A 19199-nucleotide genomic window follows, 5' to 3' on the forward strand; every position below is an offset into this window, starting at 1 on the left:
ACAGAAATATCTGGCAAATTTCCAGACTATGCCTATATTAATTTGATGAAATGGCATTTAAATAAAAATATACATATATTGTTTGGGGGACTTAACACTCGTTTGCGTGCTTTGAAACAAAGAACAAAATAATCGAAAAATATGCGGATATATGAACAACCCTCATCTGGGTTTTGTGCAGAATAAAAAAAAATGTCTTCATGCTACAATGTTTGATAATTGGTGCCCCATGAGCAAAAACCAAGATTCACTTGTTCGCATTTTACAGAATGCTTTTATTTCCCCATATGAATACACAGTATTCTATGAGATATTTTGGGAAAAATCTGGTGCTTTCTTTACTTCTTCCTTCAAGTGTGCCTTCACCCCTGACCAGCATTTTCGTGGATATTCCCTAGTGCTACTGTTTGTCTTGATTTGTTATCCACCTTGATAAAATGAACATTAATATTAATTTTGTTTCACTCTTTAAATTACATCTTGTTAGCGGAGGGTAATTGTTTTGGAGATACTTTAGTTTAGAAGGCAGGTAGCAGTCTGTTTCCGCACCTGAGGTTCTCTCAGTTTTCGTCATTGACCTTGACATAGGCTCTCTAAATTAGCAACCAGTATCTTAACAAAAAAGCAATGATAATTTGATGGAAATTCCCTGAGACAATGGCATGCAATTCTATGCTAGGCCCTTGGATAGAACTGATACTTCACCTTCTTCTGAAAATGTTTAGTGATGCCCAAGGATATCTTTCTGAATGGTATAACATAAGGTGATCTGTAACACAGGTTGCTAATTGTAACCGATCTCTAAAACATGGGATTTGGGAACAGCTTTAAGGAGACTTCACTAGAGTTTGAGTCCTTACTTGGCTAAAACTTAAGTACATTCCATAACAATCACAAATGCCAACAGTTGTATAATTTAGCATTTGCAGACCTCTGATTTGTCTCTTGTTGGGTTAGTACGATGTGAGCTTAATTAGAGAAACGTGTCTTGATTGTCCCTCGAGTTCAACATCTTGTAAAAATCTTAAATGGCGGCGTGGAACCCTGGCAAGCTACCCCTGTAGACAGGAAAAAGTAACTCTTTAAATGTTCTACAGAATATCAAAAATAGGAATGTTTAGTACCAGTCTATATTTGGGCTAAGTGAGCACCCAATTAAAAGATCTTTTAGCGTCAGATTTCCTAGAATTTTTAAATAGAGCTGGAAGGTGCCCAGCACGAATTAATGCCTCTGGGTTATTATATTGTGCAACCCAGCGTGACACTATTCAGGACTGTTACTAGACACTGTACACTAATTTGTCAGACCCTGTACATCAAGTCGCGTTGCCTATATGTAGGCCTGATCCCTCACTTGGATGAGTTCCGGAAGTCTTACTCTGACACCACTTAAAAGAAGCCATGGCTTCTTGTCACCAACAAGACACTTCTTTTATGTCATATTTACTTTTTGAAGAGGAGACCTGAGAATGATTTCCTTTTTTTTTCCCTCTGGGTCAACTATCCAATTACCACCCCTGTCTCTTAAGAAATGGATCTAAATGTTACTGGAAATAACATCAAAGTGCTTTGCTCTGTGTACACTGTTCTGCTCGGCGAGAGGATTTGCTGCTTTGCAGCTGTCCTGTCGGTGCCATTCAGACATCTCGCTTGTGTCAGAAGCAGCTTTTGAAATGAGTCTACGATTAGGGATGGAATGCATGGCCACTGTCTCCTTCCAGTTTTTGTTAAGAGGGGGTGGGGGAGACAACAGGAGGAAGGAATTTGTTTTTAGAAACACTATTGTCAGGTGGATGTCTTAACCCGTTGGCTTCCCAAATTGGTATTACAGGCATTTTAGGGCGATGTACTATTTACCTTTACTCTGTATGCACTATTTAGAGCTTAGATCATCGCCCAGTCATTTAAAAGAATAATTTGCTTTTGTATTTTTTTCTGTTAAACATTATGCTTCCTCACATACAGATTGCTTTCTACAGAAACACCTTCTTGAAAGCTGAGGTGGGGTTAACCCCTTAATGTACATGACACACGTTTTTGTTTTTTGCAAAACAGCAGCAGCTGGATAGCTATGTGTTGGCAAACCCTATTCTAGATCCTGTCTGTTTTCCAGAGTTCGTGCCTTTTTGTGGCAAGTGTGATCTAGTAAGCACCTGTTCAGTTGTTCAGTAGCTTTTTGAAGCATTCTACCATCTGTGTACTACAGCTTCAATCATGCTTTTAAAATATCACATGAACTTGATGTGAGTTGTAGCTCACGGTCGTAGGACTGATAAAAGTTGAAGTCATGTATGCAAATATATACCATTCTAGCGTATGTGCCGGTTGTTGAAACGACGTGCCCTAAAATCCCACAATTCTCTCTCTTTCCCCTTTTCTGTCTATCCACTTCCCCTCTCTCTATCTCTCTCTCTCTCTCTGCCTTTTCTCTCTTTGGTCCCTTCTCTCTCTGCCCCTTCAATCTCAATTATCATCTTCCTGCCACGCCATCATCACCTCTCCCTAAACTTCATGAAATATCTCTCACCCCAATCCCACATCTCCCTATACATTGCAATCTTTGCCTCCCTTAGTATCAAAATCTCCCTCCCACTCCATTCCCACATCTCCTAGTATTTGCAGCAGTTGTTGAATGTAAGGAATCATGCTAAAAGAGGAGCAGCATTCTTAAACGCAAGAGCTGGCAATGTCTGCATCTCCAGGGCTCTGACTTAATGTCTGAAGTGTGTAAATGAAGGAGGAGCGTATATACTTCCTTGCCAGGTCCTGCCCACTCCCACCCTGGTCCCACCCATCCCTTTAGACTCTAGAGATAGCATTGCACCTATGCATATCTAGCCCCACCCATGTGTCACTGACATGCCCCCTTTTCTGTCTCCCATAAGAAGCAATGGTGAGCTCAGGGTAGCTAGCCTTGGAAAGTTCTCAGGTATGAACATTGCATACGGTATACTAAACTACAAAATATAACATTTAAGGAGAAAAAGATTCTGCTTTGAGCTATTTATTTATATATTTTACTCCTAATAGCCTAAATTAATCCAGAATACACAGTACCCACCGAGCCAAGGCTGTATCGTGGCATAGGGTGGCACTCTACAGGGAGTGGCATAAATAGCCACCCTTACGTGGGTCTTGGAGGGTCATTCTGGATAGATTTGTAAAAAAGAGAGACGACAGCCTTTCACTCTTTCCTCCAATTGGAGGGGTGCCCAGAAGCTCTGCCCCTTTTATGGAAGTGCATGGGGAGCAGTGCCGAAACTGGGTGGGCACACAGGAACGGGCTGCCCCTGGGCCAGTCCAAAATTGTCCACAAAGGGCTGGTCCGCATTGCACCAGCCCTGTGTGAGCAATTTTGGACCGGCCCAGGGGCAGCCCACCACCCGTGTCCTAATGTGGCACCCCTCTGATGAGTGACATCTGGGGCAGACCCCCATCCAAGTAGAAGCATCATTTAACACAAGGTTACGTGACTCCGTGGTTAAATGTGAGACTGCTCACAGCTGGAGGAAAAGCTGTGGTTGAGGTAATGAGGTGAGGGAGGGAAGGAAGGAGAGGGGAAGGGAGTACGCATGTATAACTGTATGTATGTTAGCGTGTATAAGTGTTTGCATGTGAGCATGTATGTATGTGTGTGTGTGTGCCAGTATGAATGTATATGTATCAGTGTGTGAGGGTGGCTTAGCAACGTTAAGCTGCTTGGGTACAAAGATCTCATAGACAAGCTGCTTGGTCACAAAGTTGACAATGTTAAGCTGTTTGGGCAGAAAGATGTCAAAGATAAGATGTTTGGGGACAAATATGACACTACTGTATGTATGGAGCAAATGGTTTGTGAATGTACAGTAACAGCAGTTTCTGTTACACACATTATTCTCCCATCATGGACTGACCACATTCTACTTCAATTAATTTGAGCATCTGTGATCATCCTAGTATAGTTGACATGGATGATTGATTAAAGATTATTATCTCTTAAAATAAAAGATAAAACATTTGAAATGGTGCACAAAAAAACAGAGTAGGTATTCGGTATCCATGCTTAATACACAGAGAGGAACAGGCGGGTCTTAGATGAAAAGGTGGTGTGGCCTGGACAGTAAAAAAAGTGGGGAAAATTAAAATTAAAATTAGAGGGGGAGCATGAGTTTGTCAGGCCTAGAGAACCTAAATACACCGCCAGATCTACATCATAGCAAACTGATAAACCTTGCAAAATCTGAAAATGTCAATAGTGTACCATACAGAAAAACAACAGTTTAGGCATCTATAGTATACATTAATCACTACCTTGTGCGAGCCTGATGTACATAAAAATATGTGGGTTACTTAGCCACCTCAGACTTAAGTAGCAGACTTCAAGCCACTTCTCTCCACGTGCGGTGGTCTTGTCCCCTCCTTTTTAAGGCGCTAAATTGCTAATTCTGCATAGACAGCCTTTGGTGATCCGGTAACTCTTGATGCTTGGGTTTTTCTTTGCATTAAGCACTATGACAATCTCCAAAAACAAGAGAAAACTGTTGAAATAAGCCTGTTCTATTAACAATTTACACATGCATTAGCAATATGCATATTTCATGATTTGCACTGGAGTGGAATTCAATGAATTTAAGTTAAGTCAAGGTTTGAGCACAACCTCTTCTAATATGATGAGCCTATGCAGGAATTTTATTAAAGGTCCATTCATTTATCTATAGTTCCGCTTAAATAAGCATATCACAATGTGTCCTGTTTCTTTTATACGCTACATATCCCGATGCGTCCTGTTTCTTCTGTACTGTGTAAAATTCCAGTTTCATCATTAATGCAATTTGTGTCTGCCTTCCTCAAATTACAAGTTAGGACAAGTTAATGTTGTTACCTGCGTCTTTTGAACAGAATTGCCAATGGGGGTTTCTCTTGAGGTTTGGTTGAAAGCAGCTTTTGTAGGAAATGCCCTTTACTTGCACAAAACTGAATCTCCTCTGGGTATTTCTTTTCAAAGCCGGTTTGAATCTCACTTTCAGCTTATACCAGGCATAATTGTTTCTCTATAAGGAGGGGAAGCTAGAGTAAATTGTTATCCAGAAAGTGCCCTCCCATTGTAAAAGAAATGATCTCCAATGTGCTTAACTGTAAGAATGCAGATTATGTGGCAAAAAAAAAAAAAAAAGACTCCTTTGGAGAATTAACCTCTTGCGTTCTAGAAGGGCAATAAGTTATTGTCCGACAGACATTGAAGAGTCTCGGTGCAGTCACCTTTTTAATTGTGATTAAGAAAAAGGTCTATGGCTAAGAAGTTCTGTACCTGAATAAATACACACATAAGGACGGTGAGCGTGAAAGTCAAGTACAATGTTGTTGACCTAGCAATGAGAATATATTTAGAAATTGTGAAGAGCTTTCCTTTGAACATGTATTTCACTTTGACATCCCCTTGTTATATTGAGGAACGAGTGATTGCAGCTGTGGCTTTTGATCATTGAAGAATCCTACTGACATAAACATGCCTGATCATTTGTGTAACATGCCAGCAATTTCACATCTTCCATCAGTTTCTCCAGGAGGATAATGACCGTGGAAGATAATCAAAAAGCTTTAACTTCACCCCCTTGAACTGTGCTGTCTGGCTATTCCTTTCAGACTTTAGGTGGAATTACAGAAGGTAATTTCAGGGATCAATATCTACAGTTTCAAATAAGAACATTTTAAAAAAGAACAAGGAAGTTTTAACAATTCTTACAACGCACACTAGAGGCATACACAAGCAAAACAAGATTATGCATCTCCACACAGTACTAACATATCACTAATACTCCATTATCACACAACGTTCTTTGCACACGCAGTATACATCCTATAAACCCTCAGAGACATATTGAAAATAGGGTCCACTTGATGAACTAAACTGAAAAGACTGTCATCTAGGACCAGGGAATCATGTGGCGGTTGGACATTGCAGGGGGTAATAGCAGACTGTAGGCATTTAGAGTCAGTGAACTTGTGTCTATGTGTTTTATGTTTTTGTACCCATATAACCATGTACCACTGGAGCCAAGAGTAATTCCCCATTAACCAAGCATCCCTCAGCTCCTGCAAGCTCCACCGCCATTAATTGAACTTGCACAGGGAACTCAAGCAATTTAAGTGCTCTGTGCATTTAATGGTACCAGCTAAGGCTAGAAGAGGACCCCTTTGGGTGTCTGTGAGGACAGGGTCTGGTGCAGGGCGACTGCACTCACCCGGGTGGTGAGCATCTAGGGTTGTGCAGCCATATACCAGCGCCCTGATTTTTAGTTAACAGTAAATTTACCTGTAGCGACCAGTGTCAGGCAGCTGCTGCTAAGGCAAATAAAATCATGGGGTGCATCAAAAGGGGCACAGATGCCCACGACAAGGAAATAATTCTACCCCTGTACAAGTCACTAGTCAGACCACACATGGAATACTGTGTACAGTACTGGGCACCAGTGTACAAGAAAGATATAGTGGAGCTGGAGAGGGTTCAAAGACGGGCAACCAGAGTAATAAGGGGAATGGGAGGACTACAGTACCCAGAAAGATTATCAGAATTGGGGTTATTTAGTTTGGAAAAAAGACGGCTTAGGGGGGACTTAATAACTATGTATAAATATATAAGGGGACAGTACAGAGATCACTCCCAGGACCTATTTATACCCAGGACTGTATCTATAACAAGGGGACATCCTCTACGGCTGGAGGAAAGAAGGTTTCTACACCAGCACAGACGGGGGTTCTTTACAGTAAGAGCGGTGAGATTATGGAACTCTCTGCCAGAGGAAGTGGTGATGGTAAACTCAATAAAAGAGTTCAAAAGGAGCCTGGACGTGTTTCTTGAAAGCAATAATATTACAAGTTATGGATATTAGATTAATAGGGACAGAACGTTGATCCAGGGATTTATTCTGATTGCCATATTTGGAGTCGGGAAGGAATTTTCCCCCTGGTATGGGGCAATTGGCATCTGCTTCATAAGGGTTTTTTGCCTTCCTCTGGATCAACACAGTAGGGACACAATATGTATATAGGTTGAACTTGATGGACTTTGGTCTTTTTTCAACCTTATGAACTATGATATAGCACTCATATGTTTTAGTGAATACCCATATTTGAAAATTGTATTCATCATACTGGGCCAACTAGGCTCGCCACCAGAAAGGCTCCCATCACTGTAAATGTGATATGGAATCTGTAAGCACTCTTAAGTAAAATGTTATAATAATAAATAATAATAATAAGCCATCCTTCTGGTACTTTGTGGGTAAGTAAGAACAGCTTCTGCAGAATATTTTCATATATCAGCTACCCAACTACCCAACCAGTTTAAAGACTGTCATACTTGAGTTAAACATCTGTAACAATGAGAACTGTGGGACACCTCTCACCTTCAGCACCACATTTCTAGCCAAACAAAAAAAGAAAAGATCACATTTCTAAATAATGAATGGAAGGCTTAGAGACAGGCATAGAGAAAGCACTTGCTTTGAAAAGGCTTCGAAAATGGTTTCAGGTGACATGGTGGGAAAGGTTAGAATAGAAGGAATGACGAGGGTCACCGGGGCTGGTATTGACCACTTTTGCGGCTTCATGCCAAACCAAGTACTAGTTACAGTCTTTGTATAGGAAAGGAGAATTTGCTGTAGTATTTTTTTGAGGGAGGGTTATTTTGTAATAACATTTTATAAAATGGCACATGACAGTAAACAGTAAAAATAAAAGAAAAAGCATTAAAATATATATGGTGAAGATGGACTAACCAACTTTTCTGTTGATTGTTTTGTTTGAAAGTTAGGGTATATTGCACATTTTATTCCTTCAAGAATCAAGGGGTTACCTTGTGATCTGTGGAGATTCCTTTTTGAAGAACAGGTCCTCAGAGAATTGGCTCTTGGCTTTGGATGTATTTTTTTTTACGTTATCATACAGCCTCCATCCACATCCCTTTTGTCCTGACCCATCTCCTTTTATCGTACTAGTGCTGTGAAATCTGTCATTTCTCTATAAGTACAATGTAATGTAGTCCAATTTCACTTATTAATTTTGTAGATTGTCGTTGACCCTTTTCTAACTAGATATTGCACCCAAAGTTGCACTGCATATTTATGGTGGAGTGTTAGTCATATTGTGACATAATGTTAAAGCCTTGTGGTACATGGTCCAAAATGTTCCCTATGGCTCTTCATTTAGGTAGCTGCTTACCTTAGCCTCTACGACATCTGTTGGGAAGCTGCTCCACTCATCTACCACTCTCAGTAAACCAAACTTCTGTACATTGCATCTTAGCCTCTGCTTACAATTTTGGTAGCCCTCCTCTGAACTCTCTCCAGGGTGTCAAGATCATTCTGGAGATAACTGTACACAATTCTCTAAGTGAGGTCTGACCAGAGATCTGTACAGAACCACCTCCCGCTACTAGCTACTAACGCCCCTAGCTATCAATGTTTGCATTGTGGGCAAAGACACTTCAACGACATAGTCGTGGGGTGAAATAATGGCAGATGTTTGGTGGATCAGTAAGTATATAGATCATGTAATTGTATTGGCAAGCAGGGCCGGCCCGACAATGGAGCCGAGTGGGGCAACCGCTCCAGGCGGCACTCTTGAAGGGGCGGCACTTCGCCGCCCCAAGCCCTTTTTTTTTTTTTTTTAAAGTGAAAGAGAGAGAAAGGGGCGCCGCTGTCAGTATCCGCTCGGCGCCCCTCGCTCTCTCCTCTGTGGCGAGTCTCCCTGTTCGGTCTCGGTGCTGGCTTGTAATGCTGAGATTTCCGGCGCTCAGCATTACAAGCCGGCACCGAGACCGAACAGGGAGACTCGCCGCAGGACTGCTGAAAGGTAAGTACAAGAAGGGGGGGGCGACAGGGACGGAGGGAGAGGAAGGGTAGATAAGGGGGGGGCGGCAGGGACGGAGGGAGAGGAAGGGTAGATAAGGGGGGGCGGCATTTTAAAATTCGCCCCAGGCGGCATTTTGCCTTGGGCCGGCCCTGTTGGCAAGCATTTAATGCATACAAACTATTGACTCAACAACATAAATGAAAAATCAGACATATTCATTTTTGAATGTTCTGTTAGACATGTCTCAGCAGTGGAACACCATAGTTTTATATAATCAACTGGAGAGAAAACAAATTTATTGGCGTATATCTTCAGCATTTCACAGTATGTTTGTTTTGCCACCTAGTGGGAAAAAAGTTCACATCACTTCCAAAAAACTGTAAGCGGCTGAATGTACTACTGATAGAATAAAATAACTGCAATTTTCTCAAAAATTGAAAAACACGGTAGAAATCCACCCGTAATTTTCTTCACCTACTCTTATTTTGAGCTAGGCCACAATATCATAACGGAGTCATTTAGTTTTGTAACATATGCTCAGAATAGTGATCAAATAAATAAAAACTTAGTTACGTTGTTCCTGATATGTGATCCCTTCTAATTTTGTTTTTTAGTAACATATGTATATTTAAGAATACAGTCAAAAAAATTAAGAGAGCAGTATGTTCAACATGAAAAAATATAATCAAAATTAATTTATTGTTTAATTATTTGAATTGTGTTGAAGTTTTTTTATGGTATTAAATTCCTTAAAATCACTCCTTCTAGTAATCACAAATCAAGACAGAAAACCTTACATATAATTCTAGATTTTAGTATTTAATGTACAGAGCTGATCCTGCAGGACCTATCCATAGGGTGGTAGGAGAACCTCTACTCACACTAGAGTTGTCATTGGGATGAGTGGCAAGTAACCAACGGTAAAAGATGTCTGGTTTCTTTTGGCCGTTGCAGCTTTAGGTTTGGTATAGAAGTTACATGGTTTCACACATGTTCTACAGTGTCCAATAAATGCCACGACTCCAAACCCCATAGGTAGTTGGCTTTAAGAGAAATAAGCAAAGGTCCAAGACAACTGGACTTAATGTATGAAAAGAGAACAGTTGCTATATTAAGCACGCTGCAACACCCCAAGCTTTCAGAAATAGTTTTCATAAATAGTACATTTAATTTCACAAACTTTTTGAAGTATTATTTTATAGAGCAACCTTAAGTTCTTAAATAGTCAAACCTGAAAGTCAGAATAACTGACAGATCAAGCGTAAGCCTTTCGTTTTTGGTTAATAGATCGCCAATGCTCCATAGCTGTCTGCTGTTGTCGTCTTCAATGTTTTTATAAGAAGAACACAACGCAAAACAGTTAAAATTAAAAGAAACTGTTCCCATCAGTAAGGGAGCTTTGGACTAGAGGACTGCATTGGGAGGCGGGTCCCGCGGGGCGCGGGCGGTCTTGCTGGTGCTGCGGGCGGGAGCGGGCGGCCAGGCACTGTACCTGCGGGTCCTGGTAATCCCGCGCAGTCCCGCAAGGTTGCCTTCTAGCTTCTCCCTTACCGTGTCTCCTCTCTTGCTCCGCCCAGGAACAAAACTGAGTCACGTGATGTAACATCACGTCCCGTGACTCCGCCTTGTTCCTGGGCAGAGCAAGAGAAGAGACACTGTGAGAGAGCAGCGAGAATGCAGCCTTGCGGGACTGTGCGGGAACTCTGCAGTTCAGGTAAGGAGGTGGGCGTCATTGGCCACAAATGTGGCGGGAGCGGGTGGGATTGGCCAAAAATCAGCAGGAGCGGGATTAAAAAAGCCGTCCCGCGCAGGGCTCTACTTTGGACTACGTGGTTATCTAGACATGTATGGGATCATCAAACATCAAGTAGCTGTAAAAAGTTTAAGAAAAAAAGAAAAACAGACAATGCAAACATTTCTTGGTGAAACTGTATTTTTGACATTTGTACACTTTGTTACAAAACTGTATAGTACTAAAATTATTAAATTCCTTTTAAAATCATAATTTGGTAAAAAAAAAAAAAAATCCATGTGCATTGGACATTTACAAAAATGTTTTTTTTGTGTTAGAAATATTCATTGATTACCCCAATAACACTCAACATAAGACTTCTCTTAAGATAAATATATTAGTAAATAAATATTCCGAGAACATTTCCATAAATGAAAAGGGCACACATATACACAAGATTTTTCTTAGCATTTACAAACATCATAAAAAAATTGTTAATAATTGAAACGTTTGTTTGGAAAATACATTGTTACGACTCAAAAGGTTTATCCAAAATCTGTTTTGCTTATTGGCATAAATTTAAGTGCTACAAGATACCTTTTAAAGCTGCAGTACCAAACGCCAAAACAAGAATGACATTGAAACAAATTTAAACGTAAATAAAAAAAACAAACAAAAAAAACAACCATTGCTCCCTTGGATTAAATGTGACAAAGAAATAATTTAAGGCATAACACGCAGTCCTGTTCATTTATATTTAAAGAGGAACTTTTGCTTACAAAATCCTTTATATTTACCATTACGGCCATAAAAATTTATGTTTTTAATATATTTTTTTAAAAGACTGTCCAGTGTTTTAGATTTTACTTGTAATAACATATTTCAGCATATCTTGTTTGAATAAGACTCACAATCAAACCCAGGCTGTGCATATTGGGAGTTGTAAGCACAAGAGACGAGTACCGTTAGTGCAAATTTGGGTAATCGGTCATGCTTTCTTATAAAATGAAAACATTATAATTCATTAGTGAAAGTCAATGTGATCTACTAGGCATCCCTTTTACAATGCTGTGTTATTTCATCCCACTGTGCATAAGACTGGACTTCCTGGAAGGCACATAAACAGTCCCCTGTAACTCGAGTTTAGGGACCACCACTGGTCAAGGGGGAGTGGCTTAATGCTAGCCACTCCCATCGATTATTTCATATAAAAGGAAATATATTCAGCCTATACAATATTTTTACATACCATGATCCCTGTATATATTACTATTTTTCACAGCGGTTTCAAATGAAACTCTTTCAGCAATCTAGTATCTCACCTCTTTGTGATAGGAATTTAACTTGGTGCTTAGTATTCGCTACCTTAGTCATGACAATGTTGCATGAAGTCTGCCTTCTTCTCAATAATGTGTATATATATATATATATATATATATATATATATATATATATACATAGCAGCATTAACTCTTCCAGTGTTGGGAAAACTACAAATACCAATGCACCCTTTCAGCATTTTTGAGTTATGCTTGGTGAAAAGATCTGACCCTGAAAGGGCTGATAGAATGTGAACTTACACAAACAGTTGCAATGACAGGTAGGAAAACCATTCTGTTTAATCCTGCAGTTTTTATTTTTGGGGTTGTTTGTTTAATTCTGCAATGCACCCCGGACACTATACAGAGAACCAGAATTAGCACTAGCTTGGGAAACCCCCAAATTGTCATATACCTATACATAAGACAGGTGTTACCCTGATCTTATTTAAGAGGAGCGTTTCCTCAAAACAGCTGTCTGCACATATTGTTTCCTTAGTTTCCAGTAGTATTAACAAACACATAAAAATAAAATAATAAAAAGTCTTATTTAGCTTAAATTTGTCTGCCTCTTTAAAGTGAACTTGTTTGGTAGCACCATACTGCCATCACATGGCCACTTGCTAAACTGCAATTGTAATCACAAAGAATTAACACAAATATTAACATGCCAACATTTCCCCCGATTTCTTGGGTTTCAGCTATCATGATCACCAGTCAAACAAAAGTATTTCTGTAACCTAATGTGTCTAATTTTTAGATGCGTTAATCGGGTATCTGCTTCATTGCTTTCTAATGCTCTTACTTTTACCAAGACTTACCATTAACAGCCATACAAAACAAACCTGTAGGATGTGCAGCCATTCTATATAACCAAGGGGTGATTACAAGCATTCCCTCAATATACATTTATACATACATACACACATACATGTACACACACGCACAAAGGGGTTATTTCCTGCCTTGGTATGATTGGTATGTAATGATACAAATGAACAGAATTACCATCCTTTATAACTTATGAATCTAATACTCTTCTTATAGAATTAGAAACATAGAAGTTAATAGCAGATAAGAACCATTCAGCCTATCTGGTCTGCTCATTTTTCCGGGCGGCTGGGTTAGAGTGTTAGGGATTTAGGACAGGCCTTAGGTTATGCCTATACCATTCATGTTTAAATGTTCTCCTGTGATATCTTTATAAATAACCCCATAGTATTATGTTGCCACTAACTCATGCTAAGGGAATGTCTTGCATTACCATTTGGATAAATATATATATTACATACATGTGGATAGCCATGTTAGTCCAATGGTATAAATAAGAAAATATATAATTTCAGCACATAGTGCCTTTTTATTGGACTAAAATAATTAATTGGGTTTTTTTTTCGGTAGTGTCAATGTCCCTTTATCATGTCAAAAGCATTGGAGCATTTAAATAGCTCTATACATACACAAATGTACACATATAATGCATAACAGATATGCCTATATATTTTATGCAGACTCCACCCAAATCTTGACACATTCTGACAATGGCTCACATTTAACATGTTGACCAAGAATTGCTCTTTTTAAACATGGCCCATTGAGTCTTAAAGGGGCAGTCATGTATATTTTGTTTTAATTTCAGGGATCCGTGAATTGAATGGAGTTTGATTTACTGATCAATAGTTTGGAGAAATCAAATCAGAAGGCCAGCTCAGGGGTATGTAAGAACAGTGTGAGGGGTCAGGGAGGCCAGTGAATTTTTTTTTCTTGACTCTTCCTTCAACAAATAAATATAACATTTAGTGTTTTTTCCTTCCTTTCTTCTTATTCCATTGGCAATGTCCCATACTTACAATAAAGTCATGATATAACACAATAAAATTTGCCTGGTTTAAGGATATCGTTACTCAATGGCCAAATACATATTAGGACCAATACTTTGTATGAAGCACGTATCTTAGGTAAGGCGAATGACCCCTACCAGGCTTAGTATTCTGAGATTACTTATTATGAGTTACATAAACATAATAGCATCTACAATGGCGAGTATGGGACGGCTTCCAGAATATACGATGGAACCATGGATTTTTTTCTTGTGCTTGGAAAACTAGGTAATATTTAATTTAAAAATGAAAGGAAAGATGGTGTATGCTATCATGCAAAGTTCTGACTCTATACACAGTAGCTTATTTACTGAGACATGAAAAAGGGACAGTGCATATGCTGTGAGTCTAAGCAGCACTGGAACTTTCACTGTTTATCACTTCTTAGTAAAATTACCCCCTTTGGCCTAAAATTTCACTAATTATCAAGTTACACTTACTAACATTTTGGGATCTTGCATCACCATAATCACCACTGGAATGCTCTTGCAAATTGACCCATGCCCAATGTGTTGAGGTGACAAACCCGTTTTTTTCCCCCCCAAACTTTGTACAGGATGGAGCCTCTTCTGCAACAGACACACTATGGGAGTCATCCACCAAACCCTAGGTTTGCAGGTTAACTGCTGGGAGAAGAAGCATTTTGGCTTACAGATTTGACTATGTATTAGCTCACTAAGAATATCCTTTCATAAGGCACAGTTCAGAGTTGCAATGTTTCATTTTGCTCCATCTAAAAAGGTTTTAATAAATACATGCCTACGCCACAGTTCAGATTCCAAAGGTGTGTTATAGTGGAGATTATTTATGAAATGTGGCGCACAGTTTTAGACATAAAATGTAAGAAATCACCTTAGCACAATAGCAACCAATAAAATCTTTCTGATGATTGGATGATTCCATTGGTGTTATGGTGAGCAGGCAACATTCAAACTCTGGACTAGAATCACGCTTTATAACTTACCTCCTAAATGTCAAAATATATGTCTATTTTGTGGATACTGTCTTCAGAAATAGCTCTAGCAGCACAGCTGGGCAACTAGAGTGCAACCTTACAATCTATACCACCTAAGACATGGGGCAATGTATAAAGCCAAAATAAGGGTAATGGGCAAATTCAATTAGTTTTCAATTTAATAGATTCTATATTACACATGTGCATATTGTGCATTTACCCAACATGTATAATGTATAAGTTTAGACATATGAATAATATTAAAAAAAACAGCATAAAAAAAACTATGATGTGTACAAATACATTCATGAAAAAAGTAAATGATTTAGGTATTTTATAAAAGTGGTTTTAGCTTATGGTCATTAAAATTAATGCATTATAAATATGATAAACTGAACCTATACAGAATAAAAATTAGAAATCTATTTAGCAGAACAATATTTAAATAAACACATTATTTATTAAGTCATTTAAAGAGGCAGAAAAAAAGGATAAATCCCAATTATTAATTTTCTTTTTTTTTTGTTGTTTTTTTTTTGTTTTGCCTGGCTTAAAAGCCATCGGATAAAAATAATAATAATATTTTCTTGTTTATTTTATTGAAAAAATATATCTCTTTTTCATCAGGAAAGACAGTTCTTTTGCATGTACAAACTCACAAGGAAAAAGGTTCTAAAACAGCAACCAATATAATATATATATTTATATTTATATATATATATTTATAAAATAAATGATACAAAATAAAACTAAACAATAACACATTCTCCAATTGCCGAGTCCAGGGAATAGAACAGATAAAAGTGGTTGTAGCAAGTGATGGATTCCAGATCGCTGTGAGCTTTCCATCCAACTTACATTATGATAAAAAGATAGATTTACAAAAAAAAACTTTAATGTGTGATTTTTTTTCCTTTAACAAAAGTTCATACAATATTTCCCAGAGTTCGTTAAAAGACCTGGAAAGTTGTCTTTAGTGCTCAGTCTCTGTCTGTTGATTGGAAGTCCTGACCTGTAAGTTAAAAGATACACAAAGAGAAATGTATGTGAGGACAGAGGGGAATAAAAGTCAACTATGAATTCCAGGGCCGGTCCTTGACCAAACAGCACCCTGGACAAGACATACATAGACATGCCAGGGTATATACAGACCCCCTGTGCCCATGCCCCAGAGAGTATGGAGAAATATATATATATATATATATATATATATATATATATATAGTATTTAGACTTGAGAAAGGGAGAAGAGCTCCCGAAAGCTCGTCATTCCAAAATTCTGTTAGTCCAATAAAAAAGGTATTATCACAAGATAGTTATTCCATCTGTTATTATATATATATATTACATGAAAAGAACCACTGTGCATAATCTCTATAAACAAGCTTTTCAGATGCACATTCTAAAACAGACTCCAATCTCTATGCATTCTAGTCAGTCTCATATTGTGTAATGTTCTTCATCCGCACAGCACTGAAAATATCCCTAATGCTTTTATTTTAGTGCCACTTCAGCCAAATTCCATAATAAGTTGTAGATGTGCCGAGGCTCCCTGCCACTATGACAGCCTCACTGGCGCCCTGACTATTTGGAGCAGTACTGCTAACCCATTGCATCTGGAAGCCTGTTCTATCAGATGTACTGGTTTCTATTATTTATTTATTTTTGCTCCATTTTCCCATCTTGCCACCATGTGTCTGGAGCGTTGTACATCCATATTCTGTGGGTCAAATATTATATGATTGTTCTCTATATTTCATCTAGTAACCTTTGATTACTCTACAATGATGTGTTGCAGGGTTATTTTTTGGGGGGTTTTTTTGCATTTTTTGTTTTACTTTTCTGGAGACTTGATTCTAGTCCGCTCTAAAGGAAGATTCTAAAATGCCAAAATCCATTAGTGTAAACATAAATAATATTCCCCTGATTTGGTACTAGACTCAATTTATGGCACATCTAAAGCAAGGGTGTCAAACCACACAAACACGCAAGCAATACTCTGATTGGTTGAAGACAATTGATTTAATTAATTTCAACTGTTCTGAGATTGTGTATATATATATATGTATATATATATTATATCTATATATATATATATATATATATATATATATATATATATATATATGTTCAGCAGCACATGGTTTTTGTCACTTGAGGATAACTTTCACTTTGTGAAATGTATTTTGTGTTCTGTACACATTTTGAAAACAAAAGTAAACAGAATTCTTTAAAAACCTGTTTATAGGGTACTTGTATATCAGTATCAGCTGAGGACATATCACTAGAAATAATTGTCCTGTAGAAATAATACAGATTTACATGATGAACTGCCGCTTATGATTACCTGTGAGATTCTCAGCTTCTTCTTCCCCTACACTGTGACAAAGAGCATATGTTCCGTCTACTAACGCACAGCAAGGTCCATCTTGGCAGTATAGTATTTCTTCCTCATCCTCTTCATCCTGCATCTTTAAGGAGACATGCCGTTCATGGTCCAAGCCCCCCTCACTGCCTGGATCCTCAGGAATGATGGGGATTGGCTGGCTGGCCTCACATCCAGCCACTGCAGCTGCAGCTGCGGTAGCAGCAGCTTCTGCCAGGGCATACTGGATGCTGACTGCATAGTCCTCAGTATAGCAGCTCCCATTGCTCTCCTCATAAAGGCAGCAGGGCCGGGAAGAATGGCCCAAACCTGTCCCTTGGTCTGTCCGATGCAAAAGGCTGGAGGTAACACTGTACAAGCCCCCAGTGGAAGTTGGCCCACCTGGTTGGGGAGGCTCTGGACCCAGATACATAGTTGAGCAGTCTGAGCTGGGTTCTCCAGCTGTCCTCTGAAAGTAACAAGGACAACCATTCTCTGGGCTCCGCCAGTCTCTTCCACTTCCTTGGGACATAGAGACTGGGGCATCTGACATTAACCCAGATGCCAAAGCTGCCTCCCGGCGCTCCAGTGATGAATTGCTGCTGTAATTCATCTCCAGACTGCAGCTGGAAAGACGATCCTGAGAGGAGGAATTTGGAAAAGTCTGATGAAGTCTACAGTCCAACCTCCCTCTCCCTGGTCCAACACCAGCTTCCCCAACACTTCCTGTAGTTTCCCCTCCTCCAGTCCTAGCTGGGCTGCGACTCCTGTACACATACGGATCAAAGTCACTGCTCAGAGAGCTACGGAAAGTGGAGCAGCTGCCATAGACACCCTGGTTGCTAGCCTCAGTGCAGTCCAGTATGGAGTCGCTGGAGGATCCATGTCCCTGGGTGGAGCTGGTGCTGGAACTGGTATCACTGCAAGGAACATCAGCTAAATATCCACTGCATACCGAGCGATGTTGGTGTTGAGCATGAAGGTAGCAGCTCCCTCCAGCAGAAGAAGGTGCCATATGCATCATGGCTGGGGCAGGTTGATATAGCAAATTAGTACCTTGAAAGGGATGTGTAAGGCCTTTTTCCATTCCTCTAAAGGTCTGGTTCCCAGATGTTTCCTGCTGATGAGGATAGCTCAGACCCTGGAAATAGTAGTGCTGGTACATAGTTTCATACTGAGAATAGCAAGTGCCAGTGTTAAAGCCGCGCCCATTATACTTGGTGCGGCGGAAGGCATGACCAGGTGGAGGAACTGGATAAGGAGGGTGTTCCAGGTCACAGTGATGCCCAGAAGATGAGTGGTCCAGTGAAACAGGTCTGTATCCTGCCAAAAATGCAGGGGTGTGAGCTGGGTATAAGTCAGGCTCCACAGGTCTTTCTACAGTCAGTACCGTGATAGGATTACCATGTGGACCCATACTTGTGCGGGTAGGGTAGGCTGCAATAGGTCCAGACCTTTGTACCCTTCCAGGGTAATGGACTGGTAGGATGACTCTTTGTTGCTGTTGCTGATGGCCACGACTAGCGGAACTTTCCACGCAGACAGACCCGTGCCCACCTTTCTTTTGCTCTGTAAAAAAAGATAACATCAAATAAAACAGGATGCACAGGTTTGCTTGTAATATATCACTTGTAACTACTGTTTTAATAAAGCACCGGAAACTCTTGGACATTTATGTTACTACTTACTGATAGCTTAGTATGAACCATGGCTGGGCAACATTAGGCCAGATTTAGCCCCATTAAAATAGGAAGCCCCATGGAAGCTATGTTCTTTGAGCATTTAACACAGTGCTATACACAGTTTCTCATTAAAAATGCGGAGTTCATTTTGTTTCAATAAACCGCCTTTATTTGCGTATCTGTAGGTCAATACAGTACAGCTGTGATATTTTGGGTGATTGCCCCTGCTCAAACACTGCACCAATTTGTTTATGGCAGCGCAAATGAAGTCCCGCTTATCCACCCCATAGACCTTTATTAGTCAGTGATTAGGTCATTAAGAATGAGCCATTCTACTGTTTACTCTAAAGCAGTATGATAAGAAGTCCGTAGACTGGGCTAAGATAACCGAGCTAGAACACAGCTTGACTAACATATCCAGCTATTATATGTTG

At 39.5% G+C, this 19199-nt stretch overlaps 1 protein-coding gene across 1 annotated transcript in view; it reads right to left on the reverse strand.

The window, feature by feature from the left end:
* Positions 1 to 17036: 17036 nt before the first annotated feature.
* The window catches only part of ZNRF3 (zinc and ring finger 3), a 65604-nt gene continuing 63441 nt past the window's right edge, over positions 17037 to 19199 (reverse strand). Inside the window, exon 8 of the mRNA XM_089481702.1 lies at positions 17037 to 18652. Coding sequence (XP_089337828.1) covers positions 17037 to 18652 — 1616 coding nt within the window. The remainder of the gene's footprint in view (positions 18653 to 19199) is intronic.

The sequence above is a fragment of the Sceloporus occidentalis genome, unplaced genomic scaffold (genome assembly GCF_023333645.1).
Source record: "Sceloporus occidentalis isolate IW3139 unplaced genomic scaffold, rSceOcc1.0.p SCAF_16, whole genome shotgun sequence".
Taxonomy (NCBI): Eukaryota; Metazoa; Chordata; class Lepidosauria; order Squamata; family Phrynosomatidae; genus Sceloporus; species Sceloporus occidentalis.